This window comes from Gadus macrocephalus, chromosome 15 (genome assembly GCF_031168955.1).
Source record: "Gadus macrocephalus chromosome 15, ASM3116895v1".
NCBI classification, from domain to species: Eukaryota; Metazoa; Chordata; class Actinopteri; order Gadiformes; family Gadidae; genus Gadus; species Gadus macrocephalus.
In genome coordinates, this window is record NC_082396.1 from 21,280,480 (window position 1) to 21,300,701 (window position 20,222).

General features: G+C 45.3%; 2 protein-coding genes across 2 annotated transcripts in view; both read left to right on the top strand.

The window, feature by feature from the left end:
- The window catches only part of pld5 (phospholipase D family, member 5), a 209,951-nt gene that overhangs the window by 147,890 nt on the left and 41,839 nt on the right, over positions 1-20,222 (top strand). Inside the window, exons 5-9 of the mRNA XM_060074005.1 lie at positions 1,573-1,700; positions 2,171-2,368; positions 15,291-15,427; positions 18,622-18,787; positions 18,913-19,003. Of these exons, the coding sequence (XP_059929988.1) occupies positions 1,573-1,700; positions 2,171-2,368; positions 15,291-15,427; positions 18,622-18,787; positions 18,913-19,003 (720 nt within the window). The remainder of the gene's footprint in view (positions 1-1,572; positions 1,701-2,170; positions 2,369-15,290; positions 15,428-18,621; positions 18,788-18,912; positions 19,004-20,222) is intronic.
- On the top strand, positions 9,322-10,591 carry LOC132473757 (uncharacterized). The gene is made up of 2 exons (XM_060074018.1): positions 9,322-9,703; positions 10,096-10,591. The coding sequence occupies exons 1-2, from the start codon at positions 9,472-9,474 to the stop codon at positions 10,542-10,544; spliced, it is 681 nt and encodes a 226-aa protein (XP_059930001.1). The 5' UTR covers positions 9,322-9,471; the 3' UTR covers positions 10,545-10,591.

Here is a 20,222-nt window from a genome sequence, read left to right on the forward strand (position 1 = left end):
CATGGAAAATGGTAATTACCATTTTCCATGAGTGGCATGCCATCGGAAAAACGGTAGGTGCCACATCAAAACTTTGATGTGGCATCCATCAATGGCCCCAGCAGCACATCTGAAGGCCTCGTGACCTGCCAGTGAGCAAAGCCAGCCCCCACCTCCTCCATGCCTCCTCTGCCTTGGGGAAATGAATCACCCTTTGGAGGATGGCCATCATCTCCTCCATCACGCCATGGACCGTCCTGAAGACTGTGGACAGGGGCATCCCAAAGGCGTCTGCCGTCACCCTGTACGATGCTCCACAGGCCAGGCAGTAAACCGTCACCACCATCTCCACCTCATGGCTCCATCCATGGGCTTTTTGCCGGGGCAGCAAGGCAAGCATTCGGTTGAAGCTCTCCATGGAGAGCCTGAGGGCTGGCTTCAGGTCCCCTCCAGAGAAAAATACAGACAGGATGGGCACAGTGGTGTTCAGCTGTGTGTACAGCTGTGAGCTGCTTTGGTCCTGGTACCAAAAAAATGCAAATATATTTTTAGATGCTGGTATATGCCCATGGTTAGGTTAATGTATTTATATATATTGCTTATTCGTGTACTTTAATGTACAATAAATTGCTATTATGTATTTAATTAATGTTTTGTCTGCTGCATAGCTGAATTAAAAATCTATTTAACATTTTACTTGTGTAATCATTGAAAAGGTACGGGTAAATTCACCAAAGGAATCTTTCCTAGGCCTAGTTTTAGTACATTTCAGCCTGTTTAATATGTTGTGCGTACCTTTAAGGGGCTTAAACTTTCTACCCTGTGGTAAAATGACAAATTCACCCATTACAGTCAGGTGTATACATCAATATTAACCAATAAATTGAAAGGTTTAAAACAAGCCATATCAATAAAACACATACGTGAGACAGACGACTGAGGATGGCTCTTCTCCTTAGCCTCCCCCCCCCCATCCTAGCTCTCCGCTCGACAATTTGCCTCCTCAGTTAGGCAGCCTCTTCTTCTGCTCGCCGGTAGAGTAAACCCATCCCAACGGCAATCCCGGTCCGATCCATCATATGATTTGAAACAATAGCAATAACCTACTCTCCAACAATAACTGCTACAATATTTTTCCCGCCACTGGCTTGATATGTACACAGTTTCCCGCCAACGACAGAGGAAAATATCTATATATATATATATGTATAAAGTTGTGTGTGTAGCTTATACACACGACACGCATATCTTTTCATTTATATTCATTCAGAATACATACATACTATTTGAAAATGAAAGAGCCTGGGGTTTTGTTTTATATAATTTGTTTATATTGTTCAGTAAATGCCTAAATTAGGCCGTAGCACAGTTAACAGACGAGCTGAGATGGTGACGTCATCGAGTCCGCTGCTGTTCCAATTGCAGGTGCGTACTCCCGTCCTCGGAAGTGTGTGCTTGAAGTCCGGACTTGCCAAGTACGAACTTCCAAGTCCGCGAGCCCATAGTACGCGTACTTGGAATTGAGAAAGGGCCTCTGTCTCTCTCCTCCCCCCTCTCCCTCCCTCCCTCTCTCTCCCCCCCCTCTCCCTCTAGGTGCTGATATCCACTATTTGAACACCACAGCTCTGATCAGAGGTCAGCTCCATGCCTCCTTCTGGGTGGTGGACAGGAAGCACCTGTACTTCGGCAGCGCTACAATGAACTGGAGATCCCTGGCTACGGTATGCACCGCGTACACACCCATACACATGCATGCACACATACCTGCCAAAACACACAAACGCACACACCAAAACAAACAAACTATACTTCTCCCTTTCTGAACAAACAGTAGTTTGTAGTTGCTTAATTTGTTCTGCTTAAAAGATAGGGGAGATGCATGGCTTGGTGCTTTCCATAATCAGAGCGTTTAATCTTCCATCTGCTTCCTGGATGGCTCATTAAACATCCTACTTGTTTGACAGGGTTTAAAGGGACAGCCTGAGAGGTAGAAATGTATAAACAAACTTTTAGATTGTTGGCTGAAAAAGTATGTCTGATTAATAAGGAGTACAATTAACCATTTGTACACGTAATGCTAGAAATGAGTTATATATAAATGATTTGCCATCATTAAGTGGATCCGAGGCAAGGTGAATCTCTCTGTGAGATATTGTGTGTTCTGACATGAGTTGCTGTGACCTCCCCTCAGAGGAAGGAGCTGGGAGTGTTGGTGTACGACTGCAGCTGTCTGGCTCTGGACCTGCACAAGGTGTTCAGCCTGTACTGGGGCCTCCAGTACAAAGACTTCATCCCCTCCTTCTGGTCAAAGCGGGTGTTTGCGCTCTACAACCGGGACTCTCCTCTGGAGCTGACCCTGAACAGCACCAAAGCTCAGGCCTACATCTCGGTGAGTCATGACACAGAGATCATACACTATCCTGCTGAAGAATAAAATGTATAGCAAGGTCTTACTGGGAGTCTTTCAGCTACCAAGGTGAATAAGTCGATTTGAATTGACTAGTTCATCAGCTTTATTTCATTACCTAGTTTCAAATATACAGAGACATGAATCCAATCATCTTTCGGCAGTGACGAGCTGAGTAGAGTCAGGGTCATCTTACCTTAAATGTGACAAAATTATATCTTCCTACATAGGGTACCTAGGGTTTGTTTCAGGTTAGAACACCTAGGCCAAGACATCAGGTGTCTCCACCGACATTTTCCCGTTGGTAGCAGCTATATTTGGCTTTTGCTGCTAGCCCACTCCACCAGAGAATTTCTGTTGGCCCCAGTGTATCCAGGAGTAGGGGGAGTGTCAGGGATGGTTTGAAGGAAGCGGTCAAGTTCTGCCTTGAACTGGATCAGGGTTGGGATTGACTTGACATTTTTGGGTACAGCGTTGTACAGAGCAGAGGCTGTTGATGAGAACGAGTGGAATCTCATTGTGTTGATGCTGCTATACTTGGAGTTTCCAAGCGGCCGGACACAGGTTACTCCTCGCCTCTCCGAGTGTTGGAACACCAGGTTGACGCTGTTGGGGATGGCACCGTGGTAGATTTTCCAGACAAGGATGACCATGTATCTTTCACGGCGGCATTGTAGCGAGTAGAGGTTAAGATGCTTGAGGCGGTCCCAGTAGCTGAGATTCGAGCAACCCGCTGTCTTTGCAGTGAAAGAGCGCTGGATCGACTCAATCATGATAACGTCGCACTGCAGATGTGGTGACCAGAGAGCACAGCAGTACTCTACGATGGAGCGAACATAGGTCTTGAAGAGCAGTAGCATCGTGCTTTTGTCCCTGATCGAGAACGTCCTCAGAACCCAGCCGGCTTTTCGTTCAGCCTCGGCTGTTTTTCTGGTGATGTGTTGCCGCCAACGGAGATCTTTGTCAATGAACACTCCAAGATCTTTGACGACATCGTCTGAGGAGATTACCAGTCCTGTTGATAGCTTGTACGGCTCCTGTAGATCTTGATTCTTCCCGTGCTGTAGGAGCTGGAACTTGGACTGATTTAGCTCCATGTTGTTGTTAGTTGCCCAACGAACAACTGCGTGGAGATCCTCCTGGAGCAGCTTGCAGTCTGTAGGGGAGCCGATGCTCTTGTGGAGCTTTGAGTCATCAGCGAATACCTTTATTTTGCTGTGCTTAACGACAGAGAACAGATCGTTTATATACAAGATAAAGAGGAGTGAGCCCAGCACTGTGCCCTGCGGGACACCAATCAGAACTCTGATGACGTTAGATCTTACACCATCAATCACCGCATGCTGAGTTCTACCGCTGAGAAAGTTTGATAGCCAACGATGCACTTTTCCCTGGATTCCATAAAGGTTGAGTTTCTTCAGCAAGATAGCATGATCGACCTTGTCGAAGGCTTTGCTGAAATCCAGATATAGGATGTCCGCGTTCTTGTCGGCATTCAGATCATTCAATATGTCTTCCACGTGGTGGAGCAATTGAGTCAAGCAGCTTCTTCCAGCCCGGAAGCCATGCTGGTCGTCGTTGATGATATCTTGGGCCTCGATGTAGTCGACCAGTTTAGCTCTGAAGACTCGCTCGAACATCTTGATGAGATGAGAGGTCAGAGAGACCGGCCGGTAATTGGCAGCAATCGATCTTTTTCCCTTCTTGAATAGTGGGATTACACTCTGGCTCTTGAACTTAGCGGCTATGTCGCCGGAGTCCAGAGATGCTCTCCAGAGCTGTGTGACCACTGGTGCAAGGACTTGTCCAAATTCCTTGAGGATGATGGCAGGGAACTTATCCGGACCAACAGCCGAGAATCAGTCCATTGCTTTGATTGCACCCAGGACGTCTTGCTCGTCGAAAACAAGATCTGTTATTGACTGTCACTGTGCAACAAGCTTCGATACACGTACCTCAGCAAGGTTAGCTTTGTTAGGGTTGCTGAATGCCCTGGCGTATTGCTCTTGCAGGATGCTGCCCATCCTGACAGGGTCGGACTGGAGCTGGTTGTCACTATCCAGTAGAGGTCCAAGCGACGAGACTGGAGTTTTGAACTTTTTTGCAAAAGAGTAGAAAGCTTTAGGGTTTGTCTTGATCTTACTCAGTGCAATGAGCTCGTCTCTGAGGCGCTGCTGCTTGATGTCTTTTTTCATAAGCAGCTCAATGGCAGCCCGCTCGTCATTGAGCTTGCGGAGTTTGGTACTGTTGCGAGGAGGAGAAGGGCCCTGGGACTTGTACTTGATGCAGTTAATCCTGGTGTTGAGTCGCTTCTTTTTCCGGAGTAGATCTCTTCTTGATTTAGGGATCTTTGATGATTCAGAGACTTGGCGATTGTGGCTGTGTGAGGGGGCGTGCTTCTTACACACATCCACGATGATGCTTTCAAACAGGTCCCAAGCAACTTCTTGATGTGTCGAGGGGTTGATGACTGTAGACCAATCCGCAGACAATAGATCCCTGTTGATTGATTCCCAGTCAGCAGAGCTGAAGTTTATGTCATCGAGTTCCGATGAAGGGGTGAACTGGGGTGTTGCCACTTGATTCAGCAGGAACTGAGGATGAAGAAGGGTGCAGCACACGATATCGTGATCCGATTTCTCTGTCTTGGAGACCGATACACTGTGGATCAGATCCGTGTTGTTGGAGAGGATAAGGTCGAGGATATTCTGGTCATTCCGGGTAGGTTCATTAACTATCTGCTCCAGAAAGTTTGAGGACATGAACTCCAGGAGAGCTAGCTCCGAGCTCCTGTCAGAAGATGTAATGTTGGTCCCGGGCTTTGTAGATCTTGTAGACCAGTCAATGAACGGTAGGTTAAAGTCACCGGTGATATGTAGCTCGGGCGTACCTACTACGCTGTCGATAAATTCTTGAATGATGCACAGACATTCGTCAAACTTATCGAAGGGTGCCGATGGTGGGCGATATACTCCGGCAAGGATGAAGTTGCTGTCTGCCTTATAGACTTGTGCAACTTCACAGAAAGAGTTGGAGAACACTTTAACCGTGTCTGCGGGGATCGCCTGGTGAAGGTAAATGGCTACTCCACCTTGGGCATGCTTGTCACGGTCTGCCCACAGGGCAATGTATCCGGGGATACAGGTCTCGGCTTCGAGGTGATGGGGCTTCAGATGGATCTCCGTGAGGATGAAGAAGGGAGTGTGCAGTGGGCTGGAATATATTTCCTCTTGGATAGATTTGATCTTCCATCGCTGGTTTTTGATCCCCGGGTTCATTCCCTGAACATTCAGAAGGAAACTGGATGATATGGGAAGAGGGAGAGCTCCTCCTACATTCCCTTGGGAGCTTGATATTGCAGGAACTGCGGTGGAATCTGTAGAGGATAGCCTGTGAACGATTGGGTCGGCAGGCTGTGGGTGGGATGATGGACCTCGGAGGAGGTCCATCATCCATCACAGCCCTGTGAGGAAACCCAATACTCACCAGGGGTCCTCCGTCTTTCCTACTGCAGCGGGCGGACGTCACGCCGCCCGCACACAGGAAACACATGTTGGATGACTTTCAAATAAATCATGAGCAGAAGATGAAAACACATCTTTTTCAAACGCCTCTCCCAGCGGGACAGCTGGTGAAAAAAGAGAACAATTCTGGGAAAAACGGGACGGGTGGCAACACTAATCGCTCCAACGGCACTTTCCCGAGTGATTTGTCTGCCAATGTTTCTTGTTTTGACAGTTGAGAGTTTCCTTCGTGACGAAGTGTCCGCTTGTGATTGGTCAGTTGCCCAAAAGACGGCTGACGTCGGCCGCTTTCTTCCTGAAAGTAGAACTTTTTTCAACGCTCCGTATGGCAGAATAAAATGCTGGGAGAGGCGTTGACTTTTTCCAGAAACGCTCTGCTCCATAGAAATATAATGTAAAACAAGCGCTGGCAGATTTAAAAGAACGCTAGATGTGAACACGGCCTTAGTCCGTGTTCACATCTAGCGTTTTTTGTAATAGGGAAAAGTTGAGCCGACTTTTTTTTTCAACAAAAAGAAAAGCTGGCAGCGTTTTTTTACCCTAAAGGTACGGCCACACCAACCGCGTTACTCGCGTTTGGGGCGTCGAAAATCGGCATTTTTGCATAGGGAACCATTGGTATAGGCGCGTAGACGCGTTACACGCGTTCAAGCGTTGAGTTAGGGGCGTTAAGGTACGGCCACAGCAACCGCGTTACTCGCGTTATGGGCGTCGAATATCGGCATTTTTGCATAGGGAACCATTGGTCTAGGCGCGGTGACGCGTTACACACGTTGAAGCGTTGCGTTAGGGGCGTTAGACGCGGCAGACGCACGTAATTACGCACGTAAACGCAGTAACGCGCCCAACGCACCAACGCCCGGAGTTCAAAAAATTTAACTTTCAACGCTCCAACGCGTGACGCTTAGCCGCGATAGCCAATCAGCGTGGAGCTTGACCCGACATCACTGGCAGAGAGTAGTGACGCTTGCACAGAAGCATACGGCCGACATCTTTCTTTATTCTGGGTGGAAATAGTAACACAGTTACGCCATTAAATGCGTTTATGTAAACATTTTTTGCGAGAAATGTGCATTTTACTTTCATAATGTTCGCTCGGTGAATGTGAAGGATGTTTGGTTTGATAGTGAAGAGGGAACGCTCCGTTCACTTGCATGGACAGCGTCTCTGGTTGCTAAGCAACCTCAACGTCTTGGCGGACTATATCGCACCTGATCGGGGCCTGCCTGTAATTCCGACAACACATTGATCCGACGTCTCAATGGTTCGAAATATTTCCCATTAGATCGACATGCCACTATGCCAACGGTTCAATGTTCCGAAAACGGAACCCATTGGTCCGTTTGTCCGACTTTTCAAAAAGGAGGCACATTAGGCCGACAGCCGAATAGGCCTACATATAAAGAGTTTTATATCTCGCTCGCGCTCTCGCTCTCTCTCGCTCTCTCTCGCTCTCTCTCGCTCTCTCTCGCTCTCTCCAAAATACTACATTGGCCTTCATATCACGTTCACGATGAATATTGGAGAGCAAAGTGACAACGCTTCACTTCATTTCGACACGGTGTTTCAGCCCCATGGACAGAGAGCATAGGTCTAATTCTCAACACGGGCACGAACACACACACACACACACACACACACACACACACACACACACACACACACACACACGGTATGAGGTATAAGTTTGACTAAATCAATACCAGCGAAATGATTTAGGCTAAAAGCCCACTGTAAACACAGTAAACACATATAGGCCCACACACAGCTACTAAAGATAAAAATGTCATTTGTTTTTCACTCACCGTTTGACTTCTTCACGGGAAAAGTATTAGTCCTTGTATAACGTGCGCTTCATAAATTCACCTCTTGTGACCGTTCAAGCCCACAGCAATAGTCTGGATTGGTGAAGTGCACTGCTGGAATTTAGCCTACATCGTCTTTTATTTTTGGTTTCAATCACAAATGTGGAATTGCCTCCTTTTTGAAAAGTCGGACAAACGGACCTTCGGACCAATGGGTTCCGTTTTCGGAACATTGAACCGTCGGCATAGTGGCATGTCGATCTAATGGGAAATATTTCGGACCATTGAGACGTCGGAATTACGGCATGGCACCTGCTGATCAACACTACGAATGCTGGAAACACACCAGACACACTTATGAAGTTATTTAACCCGATTATTGTTATATATCCGAGATTATTTAATCTAACCCGATCTAAACTCTATCATGCACCCAAACACGGTGGCGTTTGGGTTTCCTACCTCGGACTCCTAAATCCAGCGCAGCCACAAGGCGCGTTAGGCGCGTTGAACCATTTTTGTGACACACAATGATCAAGCATCAAGTTAGGCGCGTTACTCGCGTTATCCAACGTGAGTAAAGGCCGATCCATACCTCCGGATACGGACAGTTTCGTCCGGTCCCGGAGGTGTTTCGTCCGTAAATGGGTCCGTCGCCTCTGAGCTTACGAATCCGGAGTGCTCCGGGAGAACCGGAGCAATGCCACCGGAATTCGAGGCGGCAGTATAGAGTTAAAGTCAGACAATTCGCGAAAATAGATAGAGTAGGCTAGTATAATATCTGATATATATATATAGCCTATATATATAGTATTTTACGTTTTGTACCTATATTATACTATATACCTGACATTTTTATTTTATTGTTATTGTTCCCCTGCTTTGGCAATGAGTTGTAACTGGTCATTTAACAACATTTTGAGGAGATAATCTGCGGGTTGGTGAGGGGTGTCACATGCCACCGCACACTTTTTGCACTTTTTTTTTGCCAATTTCGGATGACGCAAAGCAAAATCATCTCTACAGATGTCATGTTTGCGATTGTCGATGCCGTTAATTTTTGAAACGACAGTCACTGCACTTGTTATGGATGTTGCGCAATAAATCCTCTAGAGGGCCCTGTCCAGTCAATAAATACCGGCATCGACAATCTCAAAATCTATCAGTCTCAAACATGCCATCTGTACAGGAGTTGATGTTACTTTGTCTCATCAGAAATCGCAGACAAAGGCGCAAAAAGTGTAAGCGGCGGTGGCATGTGAGACCGCTCAATGAGAACCGTCACATTAACGGCGAGTTTGTTTCTTTAGTTTTGCCGATGAGAGAGCTAGACGACGAAAGGCACTTCCAATACTTTAGGATGTCTGCCGTTACTTTTGATAGATTGCTCGGCCTGGTAGCCCCGAGGATACACCATGCTGCGTCCCACAGAGCGCCCGTGAGCGATGCTGAGCGTCTGGCGGTCACACTCCGTTTTCTGGCAGCAGGGATCAGCCAGCAAGCCCTGGCAGCCAGCTACAAATTGGGCAATGCAACGGTCAGCAATATCATTAAGGAGGCTCTGTGGGCTGGGCTGAAGGAAGAGGTTCAGTTTCCGCAAGTCGCGCAATGGGGGGCTATCAGCGATGACTTCTGGACGAAGTGGGATTACCCCAATTGTATTGGAGCAATTGATGGCAAGCACGTCCGCGTCAAAGCGCCAGCCAACAGTGGCAGTACCTTTTTCAACTATAAAGGTTATTTTAGCTTTATTTTGATGGCTGTCTGTGATGCCAATTACCGCTTCACCTTCATCGACATCGGAGCCTTCGGCAGGGAAAGTGATGCTGGGGTCTTTGGTCGGACGGAGTTTGGAGCGCAGCTCATTCAGGGACAACTCCCTCTGCCGCCACACGCGCCTCTGCCTGGGACAGATGTGCTGACACCGCCTGTTTTTGTTGCGGATGAGGCCTTCCCCCAGAAGGTCAACATCATGCGCCCATACCCAGGTAAGTGAATGGAATAGCCTATCAAATTAAATATATCAACTTATATAGACCACTACAACAATAAAATGTGTTTCCATGCTAACTAGTTTAATGTATATTACCCAAACTGCCACACACATTAAAACGAATGAATCAATTATTTTATTAAACTACAGCCTCAAGGCTCTCACAGCAATACCTTCTGTCCATTGTTGCAACATCTCTTCTGATTATAAGAACCACAACTTCAGCCCACCTAGACTATTTAATTTCACAGAACTCCTTGAACTTGCAAGCATACATTTATTGCCTGACTTAATATGGCTCTATAGCATGCTCTTTAGCTCTTGCTGCATTTGTATTATTGGTTCAAGAAGGACCAAGGTTTTCTAATAAGAATGTTCTGTTAATAGGATCTCAACAACTGTCTCAGGACCAGAAGGTGTACAATTACCGGCACTCAAGGGCAAGGCGGGTCATTGAAAATGCCTTTGGCATCCTTGCTGCCAGGTGGCGAATACTGGGAAGGGCTATGGAGTGTTCCATTGACACAGCTGAGGATGTCACGAAGGCTTGTGTGGCTCTCCACAACTTTTTATCAAAAGGAGACCAATCCCTGCCTGAACAAAACCGCTACATACCCCCAGGAATGGTCGACGGGGATGGTGCACCTGGAGAATGGCGACAGGTGGTCCAGGGAGACACCAACCTTATTCGCACCCGACGCATCACAGCCGCAAGAGCCAACCAGGATGGCATGGCTGTCAGGGAACTCTTCAAAGAGTACTTTCAGACAGAGCCAGGCAGGATTGACTGGCAGGACAGGCATGTCAGACGTGGCACGCTGCATGAAGATGTTTGATTTAATGTATGTGTTACTGTCAGGGACAGTCTGTTTTTTGTTTGAATAAAATTTGTTCTTTAAACCATACATTGTATATACAATCTCTGGGCATAACCGAACATAAATAACCAACAAATGTTATTAGTGTGCTAATTTATTTATTTTTAGCACTAAAGTGCAACTGTATCAAAGGCACTTAACTTAAACAACAGTACAAAAACAATACAATTCAGGGGTCTTCAATATAGATAGAACATTTGGGAACATAACATAATAAATAAAAATTAAATGTGCAACAGTGTCAAAGGCACTTAACATTTTAAATAGCCGTCGAATAATATAATGAAAAAAATATATATTTGGAACAGAACATAATGTACACCCCTATAAATAATTCAGCATTAGCTGCTGGATCTCCTTCATCAGCTTTTTGCCATCTGTGGCTGGAAGGTCCTGAAGAACGGTGTTCAGGTAGCCCGTGAAACTCGTGAACACATTTTTACTCTCCCGTTCCTCACGCCGCCACTCCTGCAGTGTTTCCAGCAGTGCTGCATCGACAGGATCCGGAGCCACCTCTGTAGTTCTCCTCCTCCTCTTCGTGGCTCCAGGGTGAGAGCTCTGAGAAGGGAGGAGGCTTCCCACATCAGTTGGTGGTGGAGGTGATGGTGTCGGTGGTGGGGCTGAAGACGATCCAGGCTGTGAACTGGCCACCTCCGCCGCTGCCGCCTCCTCCGCCGCCTCCTCCGCCGCCTCCTCCTCCTCAGCTTGATCTTGAGTCTATTAGAAGTAAAAAATATATATATCATTAACTCTAAACTCCAACACAACATTCTTTGTTTATAAAATATTTTCATTGGTGAGATGGCAAGGATTGTGGATCCAACTGTATTTGACAGAGGACAGATGTAGATTACTAGTGAAAGAAGATTGTCTTTCAGTCTTGTACAGTTTATTTCTAAAGTATGTTTGATTAAAAGTGTTTCAATAGACCCGGTAAATAGGTAGAAACGACAGCAAACAACTCAACAACATTAATCATTTTACAAAGCAGACATAAAAGATAGGCCTAGGCCTACTTACATCAAAGTTGGACGAGGTGTTTCGGTGTCTGATGTGCACCTTCAGCCACGCCAATTGTTTCAAGATGGGATGTTCTGGGCCCCCAGCAGCATCCCCACTCTTCTTTGACATGTCCTTATTATGTGCTCGGACAAATCTGTCCCTTGCAAGATTCCATTTTATTTTAACATTTTTCACGGGCAGTTCAACGGCATTTCCTCCCAGCTGTTAATACTTTTTTTTTTGTCGCGATGCCCTGGCACGGTACAATCAAACAGGTGGGGATACCCCCTCACCAACTCGCAGATCCTCTCCTCCAAATTTTGAGCCATTTTTTTAAATGTCCCGTTCTCTCTTCTTTGTTTGGTTTATATTTGCGATTGGTCTGACTTTTGACCATATACTGCCGCCTCGATTTCCGGTGGTATTGCTCCGGTTCTCCCGGAGCACTCCGGATTCGTAAGCTCAGAGGCGACGGACCCATTTACGGACGAAACACCTCCGGGACCAAACGAAACTGTCCGTATCCGGAGGTATGGATCGGCCTTAACGCGTTTGGTGTGGCTGCACCGTTAGACGTGGCAGACGCACGTAATTACGCACGTAAACGCAGTAACGCGCCCGGAGTTCAAAAAACTGAACTTTCAATGCTCCAGTGCGTGATGCTTAGGGCCGTTACATAGTCGACGCGAGCAACGCACGTAAACGACGTGAGTGACGCGAGCGACGCGCTTCCTTTCATAGTCTACACAGCATACGCGAATGCATGACATGCAATACACCACTCACGCCATGGGTGGCAGCAGAGTCACCGGTGTTTTCGCGGGGGGACGTTCGAGGTGACGTTCCGATCAAAGTGGCTACGGAAGAAGAGTGATGAAGCGCAGAGATAGGCGGTGGTATGTGCGCCCTTTAAATACCACACGAGATCAGGGTGGGGAATTTGTTTCTCTGGCGCTTCCAATGCGAAGCATGGACGAGGAGAGGCATTTCCAGTATTTTCGGATGTCGGCACCAAAGTTTGATGATCTCCTTTCGCGAGTCATCCGATATCTTCCCGACTCTCACCAAAACCGGCCCTTGTCAGGGAGCAGCTGGCAGATTATTTTTTGTCAGATGCTGGCGTGTTTCCCCACCAGTACAATGTGCTACGATTGGGTATGCGCACTGACCAATAAATGTATATACATTGGTCACTTGGAAGCATGACTTTTGATTCATTAGTTATGTTACACAAGTTACCTAATTTGGTTTACGTCAAACTCATTAATTCATATCCATATAAAATGTTTATACAACGAGCTATTGCCTTGACAGATGAATGAATTATTTAAGTGTAGGCCTATAGCCAAAGGCTTTAAGCTATAGCGCATAATGTCCACAGAAATTATATGGTAGCCAACATTATTAGAGAAAAGGGGTTTATTTATCAAATACAGAAAGTCCCACCATACATTCAAATTTCATTCACTCAAAGAGGCTACTGAACTTATGTTTCAAATTGAACGTGAACACAAAACATTACGTAATTAATTCAAATAGGCTAACAGTAAAACAAATAAGGCCAGTAATAGAACGAATATCGGGTGACAAGAAGATCATTAAAATGGCTCACAATCCCGCATCAGCTGTTTGATGTTGCGCATCAAAATAGCCCTTTGACCCTGTGGAAGGGTTCGCATAAATTGGCACAGATAATTAGTAAAAGAGACGTCAAGTCATTCTTATCACGTTCCCGCATCCTCTCATGTTCTTCTGTAAATATAACCTATAGTAGTCTAATAATGTACAATATTTGCAGTATCGCCCCCACCGACTACGCTTGGTATTGCATGGATCGGCGCATCGCGTATCAAAAATTTGGAGGACGCGTTTTGCTACGCTTCGACGCTTAATGGCGGCTGAAGCGTCGCGTCGCGTAGCCTTTTGGACGCGTAAGCGTAGCGTTGCGTCGACTATGTAAGGGCCTTTAGCCGTGATAGCCAATCAGCGTGGAGCTTGACCCGACGTCACTGGCAGAGAGTAGTGACGCTTGCACAGAAGCATACGGCCGACATCTTTCTTTATTCTGGGTGGAAATAGTAACATAGTTACACCATTAAATGCGTTTATGTAAACATTTTTCGCGAGAAATGTGCATTTTACTTTCAGAAAGTTCGCTCGGTGAATGTGAAGGATGTTTGGTTTGGTAGTTATGACGAAGAGGGAACGCTCCATTCACTTGCATGGACAGCGTCTCTGGTTGCTAAGCAACCTCAACGTCTTGGCGGACTATATCTCTGCTGATCAACACTACGAATTCTGGAAACACATCAGACACACCATGTGAAGTTATTTAACCCGATTATTGTTATTTATATCCGAGATTATTTAATCTAACCCGATCTAAACTCTATCATGCACCCAAACAGGGCGGCGTTTGGGTTTCCTATCTCAGACTCCTAAATCCAGCTCAGCCACAGCCGCGTTAGGAGCGTTGAATCATTTTTGTGACACACAATGATCAAGCGTCAAGTTAGGCACGTTACACGCGTTATCCAATGCGAGTAACGCTTTTGGTGTGGCCGTAGCATTAAGGTAAGGCCACACTGTACGCGCGTTGGCGTTGAAAATCTGCATTTTTGCATAGGGAACCATTGGAGTAGGCGCGTAGACGCATTACACGCGTTAAAGCGGCGAGTAAGTGGCGTTTGACACGACATGCGCACGTAATGACTCTTTGTGACACACAATGATCAAGCGTCAAGTTAGGCGCGTTATGCACGTTTTTTAACCCTAGTAACGCGTGCAGTGTGGCCTTAGCTTAAAAGCGCCGAGAGCGTTTTTTCTATCGCCTACCAACAAACCCATTCTAGACCCAACGTTACTCGCCTACTACGTATCCAGGCTAGAGCCCATTAGACATGTCGTAGATCTCGACATGTTCTGTAATTTCAACTATTAACCGCTCCACCGGCACTTTCCCGAGTGATTTGTCCGCCATTGTTTCTTGTTATGACAGTTTGGAGTTTCCTTCGTGAGGAAGTGTCAATGTTCCGCTTGTGAATGGTCAGTTGCCAAAAAGACGCCTGACGTTGGCCGCTTTCTTCCCGAGACGTTTAAAAAAACGGCAGTGACTTTTTCCAGAAACGCTCTGCTCCATAGGAATATAATGTAAAACAAGCGCTGGCAGATTTAAAAAAACGCTAGATGTTAACAAGGCCTTAGGGAACAAGGATGGCCAGAGAGTTAAGGTGGGATTTTTGCCTGAATTTGGAGGCTAATATAGAGGGGGCAGATCTAGTATCCAAGGGGAGATGGTCTCGCAGACATGGAGCAGCAACTGCAAAGGCTCTATCACCCCTCTGTTTTAGCCGTGAGCGCTAAATCCCCTTTCTTTGAGGATCTAAAGGACCTTTGGAATGAGTGGGGCTTTACAAGGTAGGTTATATAGGTTTGGGCCAGAGCATTAAATGCCTTAAAAACAGATAATACAACTTTAAACTGAATCCTAAAAAGAACTGGGAGCCTGTGCAAGGAGGCCAGAATGGGAGTGATGAACAGGTGTAGCAAAGTGTTATGGTGTGTAGCAGAGTGTGATGGTGTACGGTGTGTAGCAGAGTGTGATGGTGCACGGTGTGTAGCATAGTTTGACAGTGTAGTTTGTAGGACAGTGTGATGGTGTACGGTGCACATTGTTGAACCCACCCTCTGCTCCGCTCCCAGACCTCCCCCAGCCTGCTGATCCCCAGGGACCGCAGCAGCGACCTGGAGGCCATCAGCCGGGTCATACAGGAGGCACACAGCTTCCTCTACATCTCCATCACTGACTACCTGCCCCTGCTGAAGAGCGGAGCCCACAGGTCAGCACTCACAGCTCTGCTGCTCCGCCCACAGAGGATACAACCAGAGAGTTAGGGCTTATAATGTTGAAGTACTGAAGCATGTTGCATTGAAAGTGTGTGTGTGTGTGTGTGTGTGTGTGTGTGTGTGTGTGTGTGTGTGTGTGTGTGTGTGTGTGTGTGTGTGTGTGTGTGTGTGTGTGTGTGTGGTAAGAAACATCGGGACAAAGGCTCTCCTGACCTGTTGGTGGCCGAAGTCCCCTTAAGTTTATTGTTGTTGTTTTGAATCAGCAAACCTCAGCTAAAATCCTAAAGATGGGGTTGGTGTTTGACATGCAGAAAGCTTTATAGTACAGCTAACATCCACGATATCAAGATTGGGATATTGAACCACAACAAGAACCCACATGAGACAAAAGGGAAACCCTAGTGAAACACAACAGAACCACAACCGCCAAACCAACCAGGGCCCAGTTTCCTGATAACGATGGATCCACGTTCGTACGAACATTCTCATGAATGATCTTTCGAACATTTGTAAAATGATCCTCTTAACATGAACGCGCATGCACTGCTCTAACAATGTCGTAGGCTTATAACTGTCCAAGACACGGTGCTGAAATGGGCTCTGTAGGCAAGGGTGGATTATCGCACAGGCATACCGGCAATAGGCCCAGGGGCCCAAGCGCTCAGGGGCGCCATAAGCCAGAGCTTCTGTATGAAGTCACTTAGTAACTTTTAATGTTGCATTGTCAAAGCAAGAGAAACACAAAAATTCAAGCGAAAACAGAAATAGTAGGCCTATTACTACTGAGTAAAAAAAAAAAAAAAGGTCACTAGGGGGCACTGTTTCAGTTTGTGAATTTCAGACCGGTCACGAACAGGTCGCAAACAAGTCATTGTGATATAAACATGGAGCCAGGGCCGGCTCTGACCAATTTGGTGCCCTAGGCAAGATTTTTGCTGGTGCCCCCTACCCCTTTTAACTGCGGTCATGCCAGCCGACTCATCGAGATTGGCGGTCAAGCCAGCCGACCCAGTTTTTTGCCGTACCTGTATATACTAGCCATTACGGTAATAGCGTCTCAGAACTAGTTTAAAATAAAAGCATTCGTCGGGTACATACAAAAAGACAGTCAATAAAAGCAAATACTATCAAAGGAAGTGTACGGCCGTTGTGGTATTTACTTTCAAAATAAAAGCCCACCAAACATTCCAATCTGAGACATATTACAAATGATTTTGGATTAAATTTAAAAGAAAATGCCCTGTTATTCCAGGCTCATTTCACTTCAGAGTTATAGTTCAAAACCCCATAGGGTAACCCACGAAGTTTCAAAACATTCTGATGTGGAGTTTCAAAATAAAAGCCCACCAAGAATTCCAATATGAGACATATTACATATGATTTTGGATTCAATTTAAAAGAAAATGCCCTGTTATTTCAGGCTCATTTCACTTCATGGTTATAGTTCACAACCCCATAGTGATACCCAAGATGTTTCAGGATACTCTGATGTGTAGTTTCAAATTAAAAGCCCACTAGATATTGAAATATGAGACTTATTACATATATTTCTTTGGTTTAAATTTAAAAGGAAACTCCCTGTTATTCCAGACTCATTCCATTTCAGGGTCACAGTTTAAGACCCCATAGTGTCACCCAAGAAGTTTCAGGGTATTCTGATGTGTAGTTTCAAGTTAAAAGCCCACTAGATTTTGACATATGAGACATATTACATATTTTTTTGGTTTCAATTTAAAAGGAAACTCTCTGTTATTCCAGACTCATTCCACTTCAGGGTCAAAGTTTAAGACCCCATAGTGTCACCCAAGAAGTTTCAGGATATTATGATGTGTAATTTCTAATTAAAAGCCCACTAGATATTGAAATATAAGTCTCATATTTCAATATCTAGTGGGCTTTTAATTTGAGACTACGCATCAGAATATCCTGAAACTTCTTGAGTATCACTATGGGGTTCTGACCTATGACCCTGAAGTGGAATGAGTCTGGAATAACAGGGCGTTTCCTTTTAAATATAATCCAAAAATCATACCTAAATAATATCTAATGTCTCATATTTCAATATCTAGTGGGCTTTTATTTTGAAACTACACATCAGAATGTCCTGAAACTTCTTGGGTGACCTTATGGAGTCTTGAACAATCGCCCTGAGCCTGGAATAACAGGGCATTTTATTTTAAATTTAATCCAAAATCATATGTAATATGTCTCATATTGGACATTTTGGTTGGCTTTTATTTTGAAACTCCACATCAGAATGTTCTGAAACTTCTTGCGTGACCCCATGGGGTCGTGAACTATAACCATGAAGTGAAATGGCCTGAAATAACAGGGCATTTTCTTTTAAATTGAATCCAAAATCATATTTAATATGTCTCATATTGGAATTCTTCGTGGGCTTTTATTTTGAAACTCCACATCAGAATGTTCTGAAACTTCGTGGGTTACCCTATGGGGGGTTGAACTATAACCCTGAAGTGAAATGAGCCTGGAATAACAGGGCATTTTCTTTTAAATTGAATCCAAAATCATATGTAATATGTCTCATATTTGGTGGGCTTTTATTTTGGAACTACACATCAGAATGTCCTGAAACTTCTTGGGTGACCCTATGGGGTCTTGAACTATCGCCCTGCAGTGAAATGAGCCTGGAATAACAGGGTATTTTATTTTAAATTGAATCCAAAATCGGAGGAAGTGGAAACTAGGGCGCTCTTTTATTTTGCATGTTATGTTATGTTGTCTAATATTTATTTCGAAATAACTACTGGTATTAAGAAATATAAACATTGAAGTTAAAGTTAGATGAATACAGTATTAAAAAAAAAAGAAAAAAAAAAAGAATCCCATATTTTCGGCGCCCCCGGCGGATGGATGCGCCCGTAGCATTCGCCTATACTGCCTATGCCCAGAGCCGGGCCTGCATGGAGCAACGGCGAACTCTAAGTGGAGTAGGTAAGCGAAAATTTTAAAAGAAACAAGAGAAGCTGCTGCCTTGGTACCTCGTATTTCCAATTATAAAAAAAAAATAAAAAAAAAAATTTGCGATGCTTTCGGGAAATGGTGTGTAAACTGTTTGATGCTCGTACAACAAACTTCACAAACCACTTAGGCTAACGATGCTTTTGGGAAACTGGGCCCAAGAATGGTGCGGTCGTCACACATGATGTGTGTGCATCTTTTTTAGGTACTGGTCTCGCATCGACGGTCTGATCCGCGACGCCCTGATCCTGCGGCGGGTGCGGGTCCACATGCTGGTCAGCTGCTGGGAGCACACCAACCCTCTAACCTTCAACTTCATCTGGTCCCTCCGTAGCCTCTGCATGGAGCAGAGCAACTGCTCCTTAGAGGCCGTGAGCAGCATGAGAGCATTATTTAATGAACCAAGTGCTATCCAAGTGCTATAACCAAGTTAACCCTATTGATGGGTCTTTCAATGTGTGTGTTTGTGTGTCCGTGCGTATTTGTGTGTGTGTAGAGGTTCTTCAGCCCGAGGGAACAGAGGGACGGCAGTTTGCAACGAATCAACCACAACAGGTTCATGGTGACAGATTCAGCAGTGTATTTAGGTAAGCTGATGAGGTAAAGTTCTACCTCCTCATTTAACCTGGATGAACACATGGACTACTACTTCATGTACCACATGATCCAGAGTCAATGTGTGGAATCTTCCCTAGTGTGGTTTTTTACTGTAAGCACATCTTCTGTTCTTCTTAAGGGGACATAATATGAAAACAGCACTTTTCCTGGGATTGGGGTGTTGTTATGGGTATATGGTGCTCCCACACGCATACAAACTTTGAAAAAAAGTCTGTCTATTATTTTTTGAGTAAGATACGCATTTCTGGAAGCAGCCCGCCGCAAGCTACCAAACGAGCGAGTCAGTTTCAGCGCCCCTTCCTACGTAGGAAGGGGCGCTCATTTGAATATGACCTCCCACTTCCCCACCCCCCTTCAATCAGAGTATAAGTAAGATACGGCCTATTGTGTTGCATGTTTGGAATTCATCATGTCGAGGATTCACAAGAGGTGTTCTGTTGTTGGCTGTATGGACGTCCACAAATCCCTCTTTCGTGTCAAGAGCGACGTGATTTCATTTTTGAAGGCGAAGTCCCGGCTACAGTTGGCAAAAACCTGTTGGTCTGTGCTAACCACTTTACGACTGACTGTTTCTCCAACTTCGGTCAGTACATGGAAAGATTAGCTGTGAAACTTTATCTCAACGAGGGGTCCCTTCCAACTTTGCGTGGAATACCTGCAGACGAGGGACATGTAAGTATACAAATAATTAGCTGTGTGTTTCTTTAGTAGATTAGCATGAACTTGTGCGTGTTGTGGCGTGAGTTTTTCCATTGAAAACGATGAAAGGCTAGGGAAAGCACATGCTGCAAAGCTACCAAGGATACATTCAGTGAGACAATGGGTGAACGTTGCAGTGACCATCGATGAGACTGCAAGACAGTTAACAGAATCTACATAACAAAGAAGTCATTCGATAGACATGGCCTGAGTATCAGATTTCGTGGCTACAATGGCAATTCAAATACCAACGAAGCTCCGATCCAGAGAGAGGAAGGGAGGTATCTAAAGGTACAGGGAGAATGTATGCAATTCCTTTTAATGTGAATAGTAATTATATATACACGGTGAATATAATTTGTATATTATAGTTATGCTTGATATTAAAACGACCCAGAGCTATACATGCAAGATAAGGTTGACATCTTTTTTTTTTCTCAGAGCATCATGCATCATCGGCGTTACCTGCTACAAGGGATATTGGCTGCA

Excerpts from the sequence above, each read along its gene's own strand:
- LOC132473757 (XM_060074018.1), top strand. The coding sequence starts at position 9,472 with ATGGCTGTCTGTGATGCCAATTACCGCTTCACCTTCATCGACATCGGA. Across the intron at positions 9,704-10,095 it reads CATCATGCGCCCATACCCAG|GATCTCAACAACTGTCTCAG; the intron begins GTAAGTGAATGG and ends TTCTGTTAATAG.